The sequence below is a fragment of the Gouania willdenowi genome, chromosome 15, assembly GCF_900634775.1.
Source record: "Gouania willdenowi chromosome 15, fGouWil2.1, whole genome shotgun sequence".
Lineage (NCBI taxonomy): Eukaryota > Metazoa > Chordata > Actinopteri > Blenniiformes > Gobiesocidae > Gouania > Gouania willdenowi.
The window spans coordinates 26,776,635-26,799,537 of NC_041058.1; the positions used below are offsets into that span (position 1 = coordinate 26,776,635).

The 22,903-nt window shown below is 37.9% G+C and overlaps 1 protein-coding gene and 1 pseudogene across 2 annotated transcripts in view; both read right to left on the minus strand.

The window, feature by feature from the left end:
- Positions 1-10,481: 10,481 nt before the first annotated feature.
- Positions 10,482-10,599, minus strand: LOC114477353 (uncharacterized; annotated as a pseudogene).
- A 3,531-nt stretch (positions 10,600-14,130) lies between these two features.
- Positions 14,131-22,903, minus strand: part of LOC114476745 (gamma-aminobutyric acid receptor subunit pi) — a 94,539-nt gene continuing 85,766 nt past the window's right edge. For both annotated transcript variants that reach the window (XM_028468614.1, XM_028468616.1), the window contains 4 exons: positions 22,262-22,399; positions 22,030-22,182; positions 20,953-21,143; positions 14,131-19,907 (listed from right to left, as the gene is read on the minus strand). In XM_028468614.1, coding sequence (XP_028324415.1) covers positions 19,545-19,907; positions 20,953-21,143; positions 22,030-22,182; positions 22,262-22,399 — 845 coding nt within the window. In that variant the 3' untranslated portion in view covers positions 14,131-19,544. The remainder of the gene's footprint in view (positions 19,908-20,952; positions 21,144-22,029; positions 22,183-22,261; positions 22,400-22,903) is intronic.

Sequence of the window (22,903 nt, forward strand, 5' to 3'; positions counted from 1 at the left end):
GACCAGAGCATGTGTGAAACTCATGGATAATGTGGCGATGGTGAGATAAAACAATAAAAAAAACAGGAAACGCAGTGACACTCTGCATGTCGAGGAGGAAGAGGAAGTTGTGTGTGTGCAGACTGAAGGGAGAGAAAGTTGGAGGAATGCCAAAATACAGTAAGAAATACATTCAACTCTGAACCAGATAACAAAATAATGATAATAATTTTGTTATCAAAAGCCCGGTCTCAGTGTTTTTTTTAAATTATATATATAAGGAAACAATGTTAGAGTTGTCACTAAAGCAAAAAATAGCTTTAAAGTCACTGACAGGGTTTTTTTTTACATAAAGGCTGTTTTCTCAGCTTTTTGCTCTGAAACTGAAGATTTGTGTAAAACTTGCTCTATTCAACGGCTGATTACAAAAGAACGAAATGAGCCAGAAACAAAAGTTGTTTTTTTTTTTTTTTTTTTTTTTTTTTTAAATGAAAGTAGAGGCTTCAATCTTTCAGAATCTGGTGTCAAAATCAGATTTCAGATAGACATCGTGGAAAATATTCTGTGGGTCTTTAAATTCAGTCAAAATGCTCAAAAATGGCTGGCACTGAGGGGTTAGAAAATCTGAAAATGGCTGGCACTGAATGAGTTAATGTAGGCTCAACCAAAGCCTGGATCAACTCATTTATTCGACTTAGATAACCTCAGCATAAATTTAAACATACAATTTCAGAGCACAGCATTGTGTCTGACTTCTCTCGTTCCTCACGTACTTTTTGTATGTTAAAGCTAGGGTAGGCGATTTCCTCCAGATACACTTTTCAAGTTTTTGGTTGAAATTGTCTTTATGTCTTGACAGAAATTAAGAACTTATGTGCTCTGAAAAAGAAATGAAGAAAATCTGTCAACTGTAGCAGCTGTAAACCTGTAAAAACTTCGACCAATGGAAAAAAGACGAACCGTTTTTTTTTTAACCAATCACGTCTCCCTGCTCGTTCTCGACCTCTCGCATACACGAGCTCACACTCAAAGCATGTCACCGCTGACAGAGTTTTTGGTGATGTTTTTTTAACATATATAATGGTAAAGTTTATTGTTTACTTAATGCTGAATGAGACATGAAACAACAATTTTTCTACACAATACAAGCGATGAGCTAAGGTCTGCTTCTGCAGCAGCTTGTGAGCATGCATGTGAGTGAGACAGAGCACAGAGGGGAGGGGCGAGGGGGTAAAGGCGGAGCCATCAGGGAGGCTACATTCAAAATCATGCTAGCTTTTGAAAATCGCCTACCCTACCTTTAATTCTGGTCAAAATCAGATGTTAACATAAAAATATTTAATATACCTTTTAAATAAAAATCATAAAGGGATTCTTCACACTAACAGTACCTGCCTCTCCTTCAAGGAGAATGGCCGTTCGGTCCTCACCTTGAATAATTACCTACCTTCAACTATGGGGGGCGGATTCACTAAGACCTGAAATAAAGGGTGCTACTGTAAACCAGGTGTGTCCCTAAATCCTTTGGTGGCGCTGTTTCCTCACGTGCTGTGGGGAATTCACTAACATTGCGGCACCCACCCTATTTAAATGAATGTTTTGCTCGTTCAACATGGAGAGGTGAGTGCACAGGAGCACAAAATAACATTTGAAGATGTTCATTTGGAGGCTGGTGGACTTCTCCGTCTGCTGCACAAGCATTTAATAATGTAGAAAACAAAATAAACAAAGAAAAAAGTAAAAAAACAAAAAAAACTTGTCAGTCGTACTATTTTCCGGCGCTAAAACAATCACCGCAAACAGTTCCAGGTTTGATGAATTGCATTGCGCCCACCGCATAAATTTAGTTGCATTTTATCTTCCCATTTTTTTTGTGCCCCTAATGAGATCTGCCTACTTTACATATTCATCAGAGGGAAACGCGCTAAATGGATTGTGGGTGCATTGTCCAAATTCCCTGGGGTTTGTACCCCTTATTAGCGCGTGGAGTGATGTTTGCACACGTTTTAATATCTCTAAATCTTTAGTGAAATGTTCATGGCTAGTATGTCCAACTTTAAGACAAGCAACGTGAAATTAACAGTAAATATGAAATGCGCTGAACTGTAAGTTAAATAAACAACTGTGCTTCATATACCCATTTATGTTTTAATTTAGGCTGTATTATTATTACTATTACATTATTAGCAGCGCTAGCCTAGCATAGCCACATCGTGTAACAAGCCAATTATCACGATGACACAGGCCTATGTAGACACAAAAACACATACATAAGCCAACCTTAAAGAAAATATATGCATCCAAGCTTTTGTAAGTCCTCATCTTCTCCATTGTGTAGACGCTAGGGCTGTTAATGAGCTACTCGTGAATAGTTATAATGTTATCAGGTCGTTTTGCTATGAACCTTGAGGTGCTTGGTATGGACATGATTCTAAACCAACCAGATGTAACTTCCCTTCATATCGGTGCTTGGTTTTTAGCTCTAATCTGCTGAAATATTCATACAACATTGAGTAAAACCTTCATGTTGTCCGCGGTAAAATAGCGGTTGTCAGGCAAATGTAAACCCCTCTTAAGGGCGTTGATAAGGCAAATGTCCCAATTGATGATGTCACCGTGAAAAGGTGTATTAACTGTGAGGCTGGTGTGAGGAACAATAGATGTTAGAACTTCTACCACTTTTGCAAAAAAAATTACAGCTTTTTTTAGGGTGATAAAAAAATATATTTTGCACGTTATAAATACCGCTAACAGCATTAGTCAACACACATGGAAGTTGATCATAAGAAATGAGACACAACAGTAGATTTATTACACCAATTTATTAAACCACATATGTGCATGTTTTACATAACATCCATTCTTTTGTTTTGATTTATTTATGTATTAATAACATCTCAATTCACCACTAATGTGATTTATGCAAAAGTCACCAGATTATCTGGATACTATTTGGACCATAACACTGTTCGATAAAGTTGGCAGATATTCACAGATTCAGATTTCCAGCATCAATAACTCTTTAACAAAATGTCATCAACACACAAAGGATACCTCTGCCTCAGTGTGAGGAGGACAACATGATACAAAATCATTAAAATCGGGATAATGAAGTAAAACACAAATGCAAGAATACATTCAAACAAAGACAATAAAAATTTGTTTTAATTTCAAGTTACAGTACAGACAATTGCACATTTTATGAAATTATAAAATGCCTGTCCAAATATAAGCTGCTATGAGAACATACCTGAAAAGAGGGGGCAGGGGGTTCCACAGCTGTAAGGCTCTTCCACCTTCAGTGACAGAATTGTTTAGATAAGCGTGTGCGTGTTCTGTATATTGCACCTTTTAACCGCTAGGTGGCACTGTTTACCTACATTTGTGAATAAGCTTTGTTTTACACAAAGACGAAGAAGGATTTTTTCAGTCTCTAGATTAGAATGTTCCATACAATGTGCCTTGTTATTGCTGCTGTAACTGTTAAAATACAGTGTTTCTGAGTTAAGTAAACTTTTAGTTAAAGCCATTTCTTGCTTACTTGTTGCAAACACCATACAGTGAGTAGTAATTTTTGGAGCAATAAGGATGTAAAAGTCAATAATACACTGTTTTAGAACCTAGGATACAGTACCTTCTTTCTTAGCTTTTATATTTTCATATCTTTGCTAGATGTTAAGTTACCTTAAATGCAGAGTGTTGGCCTAGTGGTCAGAGTAGTGGGTTGGTGGACTGGAGGTCTTGTGATAGAATCCAGCAGTGAGAAAGCATGTCCGCCACCCCACTATGGGTCTCTTTGGCAGATCCTTACCCGGGGTTTCCACTGGATACGTCTCCGCTGCGCCACGGCACCGATCCGGTTTTCCCCGCTGTCCGACGTCTGGTAATCCCAACCGGTTGCATTTTGAGTGTGCCACGGTGCACTCCGGTTGGACGACTGTGACGTCACGAGACAGAGGAGTTCTCACGATATTTATATAATCATGCGAGAACGTCGTTAAATGTATGTGTTATAAACGCAACAATAAACAGATAAACAGGTCAGTGTTCCTAACGAAGGACTACAAGAAGGTTGGACTCTGGATTTGTCATAGACACATTTAGCAACAGCCAACAGAGAAGAGATAAAACTGCACCAGTAAAACATGAACTAAATCAAAGTTGCTGCAGTTTACAGTGTAGTTACAGTATGAGAGGAAACAATATAGTGAATGTGATTTTGTTTTTACACATTATGACATTTTGGTGATGTGGTTACTTGAAACTTGAAGTGTTTTATTTTGAAAAGTCACCGGATATTTTATTGCGGAGTACGTGCTTAACGTCTTGTTTTGCTCTGTGGTGATTGATGCGTCGTGCTCCGGTGTCCGTAGTGGACCTGGTGGAAATAAACACATAGACTAAAGTGGAAACCTATCAGCTCCGGTGGAGTGGCAGAGACGTAACGCAGTGGAGCCGCATCCAGTGGAAATTGGGGGTTAGTCCCTAAGCTTGATCCCTGGTGCCTCCAAAGTGGTACACCACTGTCACCCTTTAGGGAAAATGCAGACTAAGACTTTTATTAATCACTAAGGTAATTTAAAAGTTGTGCACATATTTTCATATGTTTTTTTATTTATTTACTTTATTACTATAGTATTATTCATAATTATTTGTTGTCAGTTTTGGCAACCAATACCATAAATGTGAGTCTCATTTATTGTACATAGCTGTTTGAAAGGAGCTGTGATAATTTTCCCTACATGTTAAAAAAACAAAGCAGAAAAGATGGAGAAGTAAGTATAACCAAGACTGTCGTTTTCACAGCAGCAGCTAAAGGAACTCAGTATTCACTGTCATGCTGTCACGGCTTTGTGAACAGAACAGCGATTGTTAATGTGATTAGGCTCACCTATGCCGTTTCCAAAGTCAAAAGCTGCGCTTCATAAAATTTACAGGTTAAAGTGAAACTCTTTAAGTGGACAAGAGACTTTTTGGGTTAATTCAAATTTCACAACCAACTTCTAGCCACACACACGCACGGCTGATGACGTCACAGGTAACAACGGGGACAGTGTCTCTGAAGGTCCATTTATGTAAACAAAGGCTAAACAAAAGCTTTACCATTTAAATACTTAACAATAAGTGCAGCTGTACTTTTGGTGAATATATTCTTTTTTACATAATAGTTATTTGTTTTATGTCTGAATTAGTTTTGGTTCAAGTTGTTCAAGTTCAAAAGGAACACTATAAATATTCTCAAATGTTCGTAGCCAAAATGTGTCATATGTTGTAATAGTAATAATAATAATATATTAATTTTATATAGCACTTTTGTATTTATTATTATCCAGTCAAAATAATCTATACCTGGTGGATTAAAAAGAGCTGATATTTCTGCAGGAAATTAAAGAGACAAAGATAATGTAAATAAGAGTTAAAACAAACAAATACATTTGTATTATTTCATTCCCTCACCCAATGAGAATCGATAAGAGAATCTGTAAGGAATCGAATTGATAAGCAGTATCGATAATGCAATCGGAATTGCTAAATTCTTATCAATTCCCACCTTGGCACCTTTATCTCTATGGCCGCTACTTCACCATCCGGACTGACCACAAGGCCATGACTGCACTACTCTTGACATCTAGGGCGCACCACACAATTCGGATAGGTTGCATCGCTGGGCTGACTGCCTCCGTCAGTTCAATTTTGACTTGCAGTTCACTCCTGGCAGAGAGAATGTGGTAGCTGGCCTTCTTTCTTTTCCTAGTCACTGTTCCAGCTCCACGTGTGAACTCAAAATGTGCTGAAAAGGACACAATTCAGATGCTGCATTCACCCCTCCAGGCAACCGTGTCACTGCAGGAGCTAAAAGAAGCTTCTGGAACGGACTCTGTCCTTTCACAGGTACGCTCCTATATCCAGAATCACTGGCAAGCAAACAATGGTTTATTTTGTTAATGATATATTGTTATATTTCTGCCCTAGGCTCAGCATTAGGAACAGTCAGCACTGTTCCTATGTGCTGTAATCGTGTGATGCCTGGTAGGAGAAGTTCTGAAGTTAAGTGAGTGAGTGAGAGTTTGTTGTGATGAGTGTGAAAGACGGATGTCTCCCCATAAGTCCACTTTCCTCTACTCACCAGTGTCACACAGATAAATCTCCATTATGTCTTGTATGAGTTTTAAAAGTATAAAAATAATATACGAAAACCAACCAGCTAGTTGATGGTTTCTGGTGCCAGTTATGGCAGCCAATGAGATATCAAAGCCAATATTGTGACGACAATCTTCAAATTGTATCTATCTCATTAAAATTATAACAGCAACGAGTGCTGACATGAAAAAATGAGAAATGAGGTGAGTAAATGAGTCACTATCAGTATTAATACATTGTTTAAAATTAAACACAAATGGTTTAGTATCATCAATGTTGCTTAGAAAACAAGGTGGTGCTGCAGGAACACATGGACTTTTAAAATAGTCCAACCCACAACAGAGGTTGAACAAACATGTTTTGTTTGTCTCCCATTTGCTCTAAAAGCAGCAATGACCTACAATGGCGTTGTGAAGGTCACGGCAGTGGTTCATGTCAAAATGCTCAAGTGTTAAGCTATTCCTCCTTTCTAAATATTGTATGGTTCATATTGACAATAAAAGGTAATGTCGATGTAGTACAGTAACATGGTACGTGCATTAATACATGAATGTCATTGTTCGTTTTAATAAATAATCAAAAACTCAAAACCTTACATTTTGCACTCTAGAGAGTGATTTTGTTACATATTAACAATTTTATACATTGTCAGAGGAGCGGGGGAGGGTTATTCTCTCGACAAAATGAAAATATAGTTTAAGTAACTGAAACAAGGGGGAAATAACCAATCAATCAATATTCTGCCACACCCATGGCCGGGTCACAGGGGCAGCATCCTTAGCAGGGAGGCCCAGACTTCAACGTACAGGCACTGAGTTGGAAGGCAAGAAGTATTGCCACCCCAGCCCGGCGCCTCTCACCATTGGCAACTCAAGAGTGGATGAGAGTCCAACCCCTCTCAAGAAGACTGATTCCAGAGCCCTTGCTATGTGTCAAGGTGAGGTCGACTATATCTAGTTACACAAGTTCGGCATGCGCGTAGTTTGCGGGGGGGCAGGGGGAACACTAACCCCCTGCCCCCCACAGCGGTGGTCAAAAGTTTTCATTACAGTTTTCCCAATTCTTAATATACAAATATTTTAAGTGCTAAGAACACATTGACTAGGAAATGAAAAACGGCTACTTAAAATACAAAGGCTCACAAAATAAAACTAAGTAAAAGAAGTTCAGCAGCCGATGACATTTGACCCTCCTGCTTCCTGTAGCAGCTCAGAGTTTTGTTTACAACATGACGGACACTGCGGGTGCTGTAGACTCATGCACTGAGAAAACAAGCGGTTGAAACAGCAAACGTGCAAACACAGCGATCAGTGTGTGCTTGTCTGGATAAAAAGCGGTAGATTGAAAGGTGCTGTTCCAACCTACTCCCCCCTCCCCAACAAAATCAGCATCCCCTGGCCGCCACAGGAGCACACATGCATTTAGTGTTCAACGATGGCGGAGTAACGTTGTTTGAGACTTTTAATGCCATAATTTACGTTGGACTTTTAACTGCTTTTCATCCATATACAGTACCTGTTGTCTAACTTAGTCATTTAAAATTGCCTGCAAGTCTATCCCTCCATGTTAAAGCATTTATCCCATATTAAAGCACATGTATATTGTGTTGTATTATATATCATATAGAACATCATAAATAATAACACTGCTAAATCTGACCAACTTTACTCTGTCATTCTTTAAGCTACAGGAGTTGCTGAACATTTCAAGCTGCATTTTGCAGCAGTTCATGTATGGTGCTGGAACAAAAATGAAGTAGAAGTTGGCCACTGGCCTGATTTTATCATGAATTTACAACATTAAACGATGTGTCGACGCAACTATTTGTATTTAACATTATCGATTATGTTACTAATAATTTTTGCATTATTGTTTATGTTACACACATTGTGGTTGGCATGAATCTCGAGAGGTTCTATAGATTTAATTCTGTTTATTTATTTTTGCCCACCCTGGCAAGAATCTCAAACTCCACCTATGAAGTTCGGGCTCCTTCCCCTCCGGAGAGGTGACGTTCCACAGCCCTAAAACCAGCTTCCTTAGCTGGGGATCAGATCACCACCTGATCCAGATCGTAAGAGACCTATACGATCCCTCCTGCGGGTGGTGAGCCTATGGGAGGGTGGGCCCACGTCATCCTTTCAGGGCCCATGAGCAGAGACCTGATCACCAGGCGCTCGCAAGGGTGGGGCCCCGGTAGCGCCAAATTGGGCAACGTGCAAGTCCTTCATTGGTTTGTATTCATATGTGGCTTTCGAACAACTCTTGGTTGGACCCATCACCTGTTTGCCTATAAAATTAATGGCAAACAATAATATTTCCTACTTCGTCACATATTGACTATATGATCCCAAATTGTGACAAATGCCTGTGAGGATGATGCATTGAAAATATCTGCAGATTGACGTTTAAGAAGTCGTGAGCAGAAGCCACAAGTGGGAACATACCTACAAAATAAAAGACATTGTCAAATTGTTGATTAACTTAGTTGGGCCAGCATTTTAATATCTCTATGAAAACTAGTGGTGATTATACCATCTGATGTACCCCAGTATAATTTCACAAACTATTTCATTAAGCAAACCCACCTAATCAACAATCTTACCGATCCTTTAAGTATCCTATAAACAACCCACTCACACCGTCAGATTTCTAATACAGCCGTTTCATCACCTGAGCTGAACCTCATCTTTATTGGACATCATGTCTACCTGTAACTGTAACCCACAGCTCTGTGTGGACAAGCTCTGGTTGTATAACTCCATTCAACAAGAGACTCTTAAAGAGCTGCCTATGGTTTTTATGTAGTGCACCATGTTACAATAAATGACAATAACAGCTGATTTATCACTGTATCAACATGTGAGTGCACCTCATGCTGCTTGGTCAATGGTAACAGTGCAGTGCAGTTCTTTTTCACTGCAGTGGGTTTAATGTAAGGGACTGTGGTTTGACACTGCCATCTAGTGGCAGCTTTATCCAACACATCCATGAGTATTGAATAACATGATCGAAAAAAAAAAACACCCTGTTTTTTACACATTAGAAAGAAAACTTGACAAGCCTTAAGATGTGGCTAGTATTTCTCCAGACCTTAATACTCCCTGAGATCAGTCAGCTGCAATTGATCTCAATTAACTTTTTTTATTTTTCAAACTCACTAAAATTTTATTTCATATCAATAAAAGTGCTTTTTGCAGCTTTACACAGAAAATTTAAGGAAAAAGGGGTGAAATATTACATTTTTTTAGAGACAAAGGGAATGCAAACTCCATACATTATAGTCATTGTTTTTACTCTTAGTGTGATTGTTGGTTCGTTATCGGAGAAGTGAAACGAAATGAAAATGTAAAATTAGTTAGAAACAAACAAACAAACAAATGTGGAGATATTTATCACACAAAGATCGAGCAGCTACTGAGCATATGCAGAGTAGCACAGACTCCGAGGAGTTCACAAAAGATTAGATTTCACACTTTATCTTCATCATTTGTTCACCTTTAAAATGTGCACTACACAGTTTGGGGGAGTGGGATTTGTTAACATTTGAAGAGTATGCATGTTAATAAAACATTTTTCTGTACAGTACGTGTATTTCTTAGTACTGATTACTTATATTTTTTCTAACTTCAAACAGCTTCAAACAGTGTTCCAGGGTTTGTTTATTAAATAATGAGAATATACTTTATAAAAGGTTTACTTCTTCGGCACACCCAAAGTTCCATATTGCACCTTTTAGACATTGTTACAACATTGTTTTTAAATTAAATGTATATATTTTTACCATTTTAATGTGTTTAAACTAAAATAAAAAAATATATATATTTTAAAAAAACATGAATGCCTAAATCTATTCTGTGGCTCATAATGTAGTTTATTTTCACTGGAAAATTGGCTGGTGGAAAATGTGATTGACTGGTACATTTAAGAATCTACTAGCCATGCTGGCTGGTGATCTAAAAAGTTAATTTAAAGCCCTGAGAGTACAGATACAGACGGGCATTTATGTGGTTAATAGAGCCAGGGAAATAGATTGAATGACATATATAATTAAAAAAAAAGATAGAGAAAGAAAGGAAAGGAAACATAATAATAATGCATAAATTTTATATAGTGCTTTATCATAGACACTTTACAGAATGAAGGCATTATTCTTTCACTCCACACTTAGTGGTGGCAAACTACTGTTGTAGCCACAGCTGCCCTGGGGCAGACTGACGGAAGTGAGGCTGCCATAGTGCGCCATCGGACCATCCGACCACCACCAACACTCACTCACACACTACGTTCATACTAGGCAATGTAGGTGAAGTGCCTTGCCCAAGGACACAATGACAGATACCACTGCAGCGACTGCCACCCCACTGTGGCACCTGGAATTCTCAGTGGTCTCCCCTTGATCTACTAACCAGGCCCAGACCTGCTTAGCTTCCAAGATCTAACGGGATCGGGCAATGACAGGCTGGTATGGCCACATAAATTAATAAAGATAAATAAATAAAGTTAAAGGGGTGACAGGGAAACACATGAACACTTTTCAGACATATACTGTATGTATATATTACATTATTTACTTTCACAGCTTTTTTTGTTTGTTACATGTTTTAAGGTATTCAAACATAAAGTTTACTTTTTATTGTTGTTGTCCTAGCCACATTTTTTAGCTACAGCCAACAGAGAAGCGATAATATGATGAAATATGATCTGAAGTGTTTTTTTTTTGAAAGTAACCGGATGTTTTAATGTTTAGTATGTGCTTAACTTCCTGTTCCACTGTATTTGCTCTGTGCTGAGTTGTCCGCCAAAAATAGAAGTCCTGCATATTTCTGGCAGAGGGCTCCAGACTGTCGGACAAAGCAGATACGCAGTGCACCGGACCCGGTGGAAATGAACACATAGACTAAAGTGGAAACATATCAGTTCCGGTGGTGTGGCGGAGACGTAACGCAGTGGATCCGCATCCAGTGAATATTGGGTGCTCAGTAAACCCAAGTGTCGCACTGTGACATGTAGCCTCCTGTACATAAGCTAATTAGTGGATTTTTCTTGACATTAAATATTCCAGGGTCGACTGTGCTCTTGCAACAAAGTGGTGAGAGCTTCAAGCATCTGTTTCCCAGAAAGACTAAAACGAACAGGTTTCATTAATGAAGCTGTACAGTTAAAACTGTACTGGTAAAAAGTAGAGGTATTGGTTCAGGAGTACAATACTGGAGTGTGTTACGGTGAAATTTACGGTTACCTCGTCTTTGACTTGAAAACACACTCTGTGGTGATAAATGATGAAGACCAGACAGGAGAGATGATGAAGTAATAAAAAATGATTTAATCTAAACTAAATAAAAAGGTACAAAGCGGGATAGACAAAGAAGTGGTCTCCTCTGGCCAAAGGAGAGACGCGAAGAAGGGCCCAAATGTTCCTTTCACACACTATTATACCCCAATGTCCCACCTCCCCCCCTTCCACAGACAGCAAAGCAGAGACCAGGGGGGGAAGGTCAGTCTGCCGGAGGTGACACCTCCGATGTCGGGGTGAAAGTTAGATGTGTGTGTGTATGTGTATATGATGTGTATGTGTGTGTATGTGATGTCTGGGGTGGGTTTGGATGTGCTCTGGCCTTCGAAATTAAACTGAGGCCAACTGACATTCCTTTAGAGAAGCTGTATTATGGGAGTATCAATCAATCAATCAATCAATCAATCAATCTTTATTTCTATAGCGTCAAATCATAACCAATGGTATCTCAAGACACTTTACAGTAGAGCAGTCTTAAGGACGGACTCTTCATTTTATGGATACACACATATGCATATATACGTATATACACATACATATGTATCCCACACCCAACATGAATTCATCATGGCGGCAAGGAAAACCTTCTGTTAAGCAGCAGGAACCTTGTGTGGATCCCATTCCTATGATGAACAGCCATCCACGTGTATGAGCCCACTGACTTTGCAGGAAGAGGAAAAGACATCAGACAGGCGTGGAAAGTTACAAATTGGGGTATTAAGTTGAATGAGATCAAAAAGCAAATATATGAGTATACATAATTAATCAATTTTGCCACAAGTGCCAGGAAGTATCAAGAAGTGTTTAATTTGTCCTAAAAATCAACTGATACTGACTTAAAGATGATATCCGGAGATTCTGAGAAGCGTCTCGATGTCCCACCCTAAACAGCTCAATTTCCACCCACTGCCTCTGCCAATCTCACAGAAGCCATGCCTCTACTTTTCTGCATTCGCATTGAGGAACATAACAAGGTTGCATTGATATAGGCCAATGGGTCAAGTAAGAGCTGTTGTGATGCACAGCCTTGTTTCCGTCCACAGTTCAGCATTCACATGGATGTTGAGGAGCTTTCTTGTCTTGTTATCAGTGGTTTTATTATTAGTCTTTGACCAGTTTATGATCCGTGGTAGGTATCTGATGACCAGCAGAGTGTACATGTTGGTGGTTGTACGTACTGTATGTACTAAATGGTACTTTTAGAGACCATCCAGCCCCACTTGTCTAACCTGAATGACATCTTGATTTATGTCCTAGTATAGACACTTCCCAGTAAGGGGGTATAGGCCTATGCAGAACAGCAGTGGTGACACTGCATTTTTTTTTTTGGTATACTGTATGCTGCACTTGAGTTGGCCTCTCCACACCTTGTTAATCCAGGTGACATTGTAGTAAGTAAAGTTTGCCTTTTTGTTTGATAAATCATCTTGCACTGTTACCAACTTACCCCTCTTAGCCTCCTCTCTACAATTAAGTCTTACTGTAAATTGCTGCATTATACAATGCTAAGAAACAGGGACAGATAATCAATGTAATAAACTCACTAAATGACTCGCAGTAAACCGCTGTAACCCATAAGAAGAACATCTAAGCCCTGTACAGAACGACACAATTTAATGGAGCACTTTGTTTAAACAATTAGTTTGACATTTGTTAAACTTGGAACGAGATGTTAAATAATGTTAGTAGCTGTTTTCAGGTGTATGTATTAACCTTACTTTCAATCAGATCAAGGAATAACCCAAACAATTTGAGGTACTGTAGCATGTTAGCCCCCACCAGGCAATTTAGCTAATCCCAGGCTTTTTTGCTGTTTTTGAGGCAAAGTGTGGAACACCAACACCTTGGTCACTTCTCAAGGACAGTGATTAAGATGAATTAATTGGTGCAGTTCTAGTTTGGGAAGAACAAGACAAACTCATCTGAAGATTATTCCAGATAATATTTGAGATTGTGTACAATTATGTGCTTCCAAAAACGTGTTGATAATAAGAACATCACGGTGTAAACAGGGAGTTTCCCTGCCTGTCAAGAGCAAATCTGGATCTGGTGGCAGATGGTAAAACTCCACTTGGACAATTGCACCATCTGTCATTAAAATAGGGCTTTTTAACTTCAAATAAAATGAACGTCTGGCATCCAAACTGTTATTATTTTGTCTACTTACTAACAGAACTCTTGTTTCTGCTTCAGGTGATGAGCCAATGACTTTGCCCATAAACTGAGCAGCACACAAAAACAAACTTTCAGCTGAAACACCTTCTCTGTAAATTAGCATTTGTATTTTTTTTTTAAAAAAGTGAATGTTTCGGGACATTCTTACTTTTACTGAAAAAAGACTTTAGGTTTAACCACATTTTTTTGTGTGCAAATACTTTAAAGTCATTAAAAGTGCTATTAAAAGAATCCAAAGATCAAAATACCTGATACTATATGTCTTAAAAGCAAAGCATTTCATCCAATTTGCTCATTAAATGAATTGTGTACATCTCAGATGATCTCCTCTATCTGCACTCTGCTGACTAACAGCAAACTCCCACCCACTAAACCTTATATCATCACCATACTGTGTCTAAAACCAGTAATTCATAGACTTAAAAACATTGGAAGGTAAACAGTTGTCAGTGCACTACTGATATACCATTTTATTACATTTTCAAGCTGATTAAATGACCACCTTTATCCAAAATATTAACATTTTTCCACAACACACGTTAAACCTTTTTTTTTTATTGCTGTCATTCATAATTGTACACTGTTTAAACATGCATAGTGTTACAATTTACTTACAGTGGATTAAGCAAACAGCCTATATCACCGTGGTACTACAGTATTCAAATACAATTTACATACAGAGTTCCAGGGACTAGACTTACGCTTTCTACATCCCACAACATGAGAAGACTAAGCAGTTCATCATCTGCTGCTGGAAAGTTATTCTAAAAATGTTTGGGCATCCTTGAAAAATCTTCAGCGAGTATTTACAACTACCTAAAAGGGGAACCATTCCAGTGTGTGCAGCCAGGGACTGTTATCATACTTGCAATCATGGAGTCAGGCTGTAAAACTAGAGCGTGGTGTTTAATGCGTAAACACACAGGAAGCTTTATGTGGTTGCACCTATGGTTCTTTGGCTCTATACAGTCATTTATTTTACTCGAACATACTCTGAAAAGAGTTACACTATCCAAATTACTGCTGCAAAACTAAACTGTACAAAATCTAATGGTCTCTATATTGACCTTTTCTTTAGGTCACAACTTATTGACTTAAGCCACAAAGTATCTTACTGATCGCTCATTCACAAACTGGACATGGGGGTGGAAGTTCTAGTATACTGCTCTCTGGAAGCTGGGTGAGAGTACGGATCAAAGTAAAAACACATCAAAAGGCCAATCCATGTATTCCAGTTGTGGTTATGGGTTTCCAGATGGAGAACTTCAAAGTAGGGAAACATTGCAGTTTGAGTTTACATTACATTAGCATATGTACGCTATTGGGTTTACACTTCAGCATAGCTGAAAGTAACCAAAAACTAGTTTTGGTAGTGCTAATAAGTTGTTTTACTTAACAGACAAAATGCTGAAAGAACTTTACACTGCCATCAATATGTACTGTTTAACCTTCTTCAAATACAAAACTAGATAAAATGATGGGCACTGCACACTCAGACATCATATTTGTTTGATTGTACACATTCCCCATAAATCTGAAAAACAAACCCTTTCACAAACAAAACTGCAGCAAAATTGGTAGTAAAAAGTATAATTTAGTCACGTGCAATACTAAACTGCTGTTTAACAAGACAGAACAAAAGTGAAACTGTTGTTTTTAGGGTATGTCTAAATCTGTTCCCTGGCTGAAAGGCATGCACCAAAACTTTGCAGACTTAAAATATAGTTGGTCTCCATCAAGTTTCTCTTAGACAAACGGTTTATTGGTTTGGGGACTATACACCTCTTAGCTCATGTGACTGACATATTGATCCAAATCTGGCTTTTAAAGTTTCTCCAATAACAAATCAATTCAACAGAAGATAACAACAACAAAATGTTTCAATGTCTGGATTGACAGTGTATATAAAAGCAGACTTCATTGGGTATGTTAGCCCTCAAACAATTAGAGCTGCTAAGAAAAGCTTGATCCGGTTAACTCATTGTTCATCTCTAGTAACTAAACAACGTTACAGTATTAGTCCAAGTAGCCACAGTATTCTAGCTGTTTGCTTTGCACATATTGGTAGCACTATGAATAGATTTTGTCGATGGGAATTCATTCATTTGCATGGTTGGAAATGTTTCTCCTGTGGAAAACATGAATTGCACTACATTCTCTGTTCAGCTTCAGTTTAGCAGTTAGCCTTAAATCTGCTTTCACTCTAAGCTAAAACAATTGAATGTTGCATTGTATAATCATGCAGGAAGAACAAAGTCTTGCAAAAATAACAATCAATAATGTAGCCAGTAATATATATATTTTAAAAAAGTGGATATTAACATGGGAAGCAAGGAAATTGAAATGCTTGTGTGACTTAATATGCACTCAAGAGTTTATCTGATTCATACAAATTAAGACCAGGCTGTTAAAATGAACCTCTCTTATAATATGAGAGTGAGAGTATGTCACAGAAATATTAACTGCAGTAATTAAAAAAAACATGCATCTCTGTTGGAAACTGAATCCTGTTTAAGATCTGTTCACTGACTGCATGCTGATTAAAACGTTTAAAACAAGTGCTTTAAATCACAGAACAAACTGAAAAGAAGAGGAAAGTTTGATTCAAAGTTGAAATCTTTGGTTCTTTGATTACGCCATCATGATCAAGGTATTGCAATAATTAAAAGACCAGTGAACAGGAGCATAGCAAAGCTTTCTCCAGTTTGGACAATGCACAGATGACGACATCCTCCCGAAATGTTCAGGCTTTTCTTTCTTGTTTTAATCATTAAATTTAACACATCAAAGTCTGACTGCTGATGTCATACAGAATCATTGTGAAGCCCAAATTCCATATCTGTCTTGCTACAATTTGCTGGGCCACACACTGCAGAGCAGATAAGAACCTAACCTTGACAAATGCTCAAATTGCACTGCATGTGTCATGCAGGTCCGGCCCTGGACCCGCATGTACAAAGCATTGCTTAGAATCTGTTGTAAAAGTGTATTGGAAATCTGAAAATGTGCTACGCGATCAAAAGGTTGAGATTTATAAATCTGTGCTGATCATACCTGCAGGTACCTTTCTCTTTATAAACCCCAGTATTCCTAGACAATTCTGTAGGTAAATAACTTCATATCCAGACCCTCGACAAAGCCACATTCAACCTTAAATTGTCAATACCAAAAGACCTCATGAAGGGTTTTTGCAGATATAAAAAGCCTGTTGACAAAGGCATTTATGCTTGATCATAGAAAAGACAAGCAAAAATAATTTTAGAATGATGTACAGGTGCTTCTGGGCGAAGGAAGCCAGAAAAAAACATGAATAAATAAATAAATAAAAAAAACTGACAGCCTGTCGTCACTGAGGTAAAGAGTGTGAGCGCTTAACCAACTTGCATTTACTCAGTGTGAATGGATGATGTGTTAAGTGGGCCCACCGTGCAGGAAATTTGATAAATAATTGATTGTATGCACATTTTCACTGGTCATGTACATGAATTTACTTTCACTTTTCACAAAGCCTAATATGATGATATTAAACGTAGGAGATGTATCTGGCTTCAATTCACCACCTCACCACCAGTTTCCCATGTCTCTATAATGGTTCTACGCTATGTTCAAAGTTGGCGTACTGGTAGGCACATTCTCACGCCAAATTTATTTTTAGAGATCACAACATGCAGGAAATTACTTTTGCTACTTTCAGACCCTGTTTCCTATGTTTGGATTGCACCAAACGGGAATGGTTTGGTGCAACCCAATGATTGACTAGCGCTTTGCATGGCAGCTCTGTCCATTGATGTGTGAATGCGAGTGTGAATGCATGAATTAGCTGATATTGTAAAGCACTTTGAGACTACCTCGGTGGTTATAAAGCACTATATAAATCAAGTCCATTTACCATATATGGTGAAGTCATGACTGTGAAATCCCATTTTAAATAGGTCACATCCTGTTGCACAGTTACCACTGGGGGTACTGGGGATGATGAACTAAAAATCATATCTCAATAACTGATGGTGAAACTTTTTTTCCCCTCTTACCAGGAATGGGTCAAAATCAATGTGGCAAAATAGCACACAGGCACTTTCATTAACAAACAGCTGACAATAGCAAGCTGTGCTATATTTGGCTTTTTCTCTCATAAATGACATGGGTTTTCAAATGCCATTCTTTAGGCGCACTCAGTGCTTCCAACAATGGTTTACCTGAGAGAGTAATAAGATCAGTCGGCAAGAGTGAGCGATTGGGGGGCGGGGGGTCGTTGCGTTGCTCAGAGCGGAGTTTGTGTGAGATACTGGGAGGGCAGACCATTTATAATAAGACTATATCATCATAGGAAAGCTTAGTGGAGCAGATTGTGGAATTTGGGCTTCAGACACACATCATGTATCATCAGGTAAAGGAACCTGTTGCTACGCAGTATAGTCACAACCAGCCATCTTATCACAGAGGATCAAAGGTTCCAGGAGAAAAAGATAAAATATACAAAATTCATATGGAAAATATAAATAAATAAATAAAAAATCAAAATCAAAAATTACAAAATCATTAGTTCATGACAATGTCATGATACATCTGTTATTGTCAACATGCTCACAAATTTTGATTGGTTTCTACAGATTTACAATAGGTTTTGAGCCCATCAGCTGTAACATATAGGAGCACCTGACTTTGTTGAAAATCGTCCCGTATGCAATACACTGTATTTTGTCGTCTGACACATTGTGTTTAGAACAGTTTCATATTATTATGTCCACAGTTCAAATACACTGCACTTTTCAGATGCCAGATACCCTAAAGAACAATTTTGGGGGCTTGTTCATCACCATTTTCAAGCTGCATATTCTCAGCTGTTACTGGCAGCAGAGGTTATGATTTTCTCTCTTGGATTGCTTTTGGATAACATATAAATAATAAATACTAGTTTCATTTTCTTTAACTTATAAAATTGTGATAGCTTATGATTAAATACATTAATAGTTTTGGTTACGTTCATATAAGGGGTAGGGGTGATGTGGTAGGGGGCTATAATGGGGATTGTGTTACATTTAAATCTAACATTTGGTGAATAATATAAAACATAAGTAGAATTTGCTAGTTTTCAATTACCATATATACCCACATGAGTGTCTCTTGTTTTGATTTCCTTTTTTAACAAAAGTTGCCCAGAGTCTGCTGTAAAACATGCAACAGTAAATGTATTTGCTCAAACATGCTGAAATTGTTCCTTGTGGCCAGATTTTGATAATGCAACTAAAGGACACAAAGGCCACTACATTTTTAGCTGCAATGAAAAAGTAAAAAGTAGGCAAAGAGAAACAGCACAGCTCTATGAATCATAAATAACTCAGAGAGGCACAGAATAATAGGAGTTTGAACAGAAATCAAAGAGATTTTGTTGTTTTGAGACATGGTTTGTAGTTCTTGCTGTGCACAGCTCTGTAGCTATTTTTCCTCCTCAGTTATTTGTCTCTACCACCTACCCTTTACCATCTGTTCTTTTTCCAAAGTTATACTAAATGCATCATCTACTCACATATTTATTAGATTCAGTATCTATGATCTGTTGATTAGGACAGAGAAATGGTAACTTCTTTTCAGTTAACGCTACAGGTAAATTAAACAGCTCCATCTTTAAATGAAAATACTATAAAAGCTTTGATGAATTTCCATGATTAAAACTTTATTAAATTTTGAAGTTCATCCTATGATGATTAACGAAAAGGTTTACTGAACTAGTTTATACTTAAACGAATATGGGTCCTGGACATAAGAATATAAATTAAACTGTGATAATAATCAGCAACAATTTTATGTGTACAATCCCTGTATGAATTCAGACGTAAAAACTGTGAAAATCCCTCTTAAGACACACTTAAATAATACTTAATGTACACACTTATTCACTTAATATACACTTTTTCTCGACATACACTTCACCATGCTCACCTTCTCACAAATGCTAAAAGTACAAATAATATGTCCAGTAGAGTAAGTTGACCATGACAAATGACAAGGGGAAACTGACTCTGGAGTAGTTGTCTATGTGGTGAGGATTTTCCACATGACAGCAGTTTATAGATCGTAGAATTTTGCGAAGGGTAGCTAGAGCGGTGAGGCACCAGTGGGTGGGCTCCGGTGGAGACACCTCAGGCTTAGGTTCACTACCCGAGGGGCTTGAGGGGCTGATGGTAAGTTCTGTGGAGACAGGCGCCATAGAAGGAGCTGCTGCAGGCTCTTTGCGCCTCTTGGCTCTGTTATGCGCAGAAATGGTGGTGACGATTCCGTTGATCTCGTCATCTAAATCGTGTATTTGGTGGCCATACTGTGAGGAGTCAGAGAGAAATCAATGAGTTTGTTGGAAAAACGCAAAACAACAAAGGCCGAAAACTGGCTTTCCACTTACCCTGGCGTACTCATTAGGGTCACATGATGATGGAGATGATGACAAGGCAAACATCACTATGAACAAAATGATCTTGACCAACAACGATGAACCAGTGGTGGAACTAGAATCTTATTTATATGGTAGGCAAGGCTTTTCAAGAAGGATCATTAACTGGTAAGAGTTCAGGGTTCCCACGGATCCTTAAAAAGTCTTAAAAGGCTATAAATTCATGAATCTAAAAATAAGGCCTTAATTGTCTTAAAATGTCTTAAATCAATGTTTCAAAAGTCTTACATTTTAACACATAAGTATGATTTTATGATAAGTAACATTCTTTTTTTTTTTAAATATGTAATTTACAGCAGAACCAACTACAAAACAGTGACATGGTTGCAATGGGAAATGTAAATTAAACAAAAATGTGCTTGTCCAACAAAGATTTTTCTTATAGGCTCTTATGTTTTGTATTTTTGTAGTGGTTTTATAGATTTCTGGCTATATTTGTAGTCACATTGGGGAGTGGAGAGACATTTTTGGAGTGATTTTGATTATTTTAGTCTGTTTTATGTGTGCATTTTACAGTCATTTTGTGTATTTTTGTGTGTTTTCTTTGGTGGCCGCCAGATGCACATCTGCAGTAGACACTGGCAAAAAATTACCCTAACCCTATATAAATGATGGAGCTTTTTTTTTTTCTTTCTACTGTGAAGGTCGTCTTTAATTTAATTTCAAATAGCAATAAAAAAGTCTTAAAAAGTGTTGAATTTAATTTGATTAAAACTGTAGGAACCCTGGAGTTACACTTTACTATTTATTATGTAGCTTCAGACATCCGATAAGTTATCTTCACAAGCATCATCATAACTTATCTGTCATTCTGGTGTCCAATCAGGTTTCAAAGGTATCCGATAACACCCCAGCTACCTTTCTAGTTCCGCCCCATGGAGAAACACAAGCTACTTCCTATCTATTGGGTTCTTACCATGACAATGCGCGCATCACAGTGAGTGAGGGTACAGAAGTGGGCAACGGCATACTCAATGAGTGCTCCAAAGATGAAGCTGAAGCAGATTCCTAGGTAGACATCAATGGCCTTGATGAAGCAGTTGGCGTTGGGCAAAGATGTGCGAGCTCCCATCATCAGAGTGGTCATGGTCAGTACTGTGGTCACCCCTGGGAGCAGATGGTTGGTGATTTGTTCATTTGGCCATTAGAAACACTCAAAGAGTTAAGATAGATTGTGTTTGTTTATACAGACTTTTAAAATAATCATTCTACACTGCCTGTGTCAAAAAGGAAAAAAACTTAAGTCATTTGAAAATATATATATATATATTTAAATTTATTATAGTTTATATGTAATATAGTATATGAATCTAAGTCTAGTCAATGTCTTTAAGCTTTACAATGATTTTTAACAGCAAATAACCAGAAATCTCTCATTCCTGTTGTGTAAAATATATGTACATTTGATGTAAATTACCACTTTAATTGACAATTTAATGTAAATATGTCCATAAACAAACATTTGAAAGCAGATATTACCAAGAAACATTCAAATTGATTCATTTTGTTACCACCTTGGTGGTAGGCATAGGCAACAAATCTCAACATTTTTCAGGTTGATGCTAAATGCAAAAGACACCCTAAATATCTATCAATTTTCTGACCCGCTTGTTCCTTTTTTCAGGGGCACGGGGACACCGTAGTGCTCACAAAACATTTTCACCATCTTAACTCTTAAATACATATATGATGTGGAGGAGTGAACAAACGTTTGCATTTTCCTCATATGTTTCTTGCTGTTTTTACTGTTTCTACATACTGTATGTTTTGTGTTTTTATTTCCCAGTAGCACCTGTAGCACTTTGAGATTTTCAAGTGTAAAGTGCAATACATGTTATTATTATTATTATTATTATGCATGTAGTATAAACCTATGGACAGTTGTCAGTTTAATTCAAATTCACACACTTTTTAAAGTTGCTTGTTACTTGTTTGCACTATAAAGCAATGACTAGCTTTGGTGCAGATTTGAAAACATAACTTTTCCTCATACCTATGCAGATGCGTGCTGGAACTGAGGACAAAGAGATCCAAAATGAAACCCATGAAAGAACCACCAGCAAACTTGAGGGGACGTAAGTCTCCAAGATGAAGTACAAAATGCTCCTCCTCAGTTCAAAGTGGAAAACCAGCCTCGGGTAGTGGCCTTGAAAAAAGACAAGCTTGTAAGTTTTATTGAAGTTTCTCTAAAGAATTATTTTGGAATAATTGAAAGTTTTTAACACCTGTTTCATAGATGGCCTCTGAAACAGATGTGTAGTGGTCTTCGACTGTGTATTGTGCCAGCTGCAAAGTATCTAAACCACTGACGGACTCGTTTCCTCTGGTCCAGTAAAACATGACGTCATTGATGTTGTAACCCCCTGCAAAATAAGAAAGTGAAAAGTTATCTCATCTTTAAAGCAATACACAATGCAATAACATAGAATCTGTCTTTTGTCCTTTTGTGTTATGAAGCTTTTAAAAAATCCTTTAATAATTTATTTCAGTTATTGTGGTTGCCTAATGGCTAAAGAAGCAGACTTATTACTGGATGGTCATTGGTTTGAATCTGATGTGAGCCATTCCCAAAGATGACAAGTAGAGAAGTAAAGCTAGTCCATTAGTGTACTTCAGTTGTGGTTTTATTAGGGGGCCAAGCCCGCCGGGCCTGGGGACCACGTATGTAAGCACATGCGGTTCCTAGCACCAGCGGTGCTGGTGCCCTTTACAGGGTTGGTTCAAACCCCCCAGCTTACTTTGGATGCAAAAACTTGCATTGTCCACCAGCAGGTGGCGCTATGACCAAGGTCAACAAGTTTTGATCGAGTTTTGGCCTATAACTCCCACACCACGAGTTGATCAGATTTTCATGAAATTTGGCACAT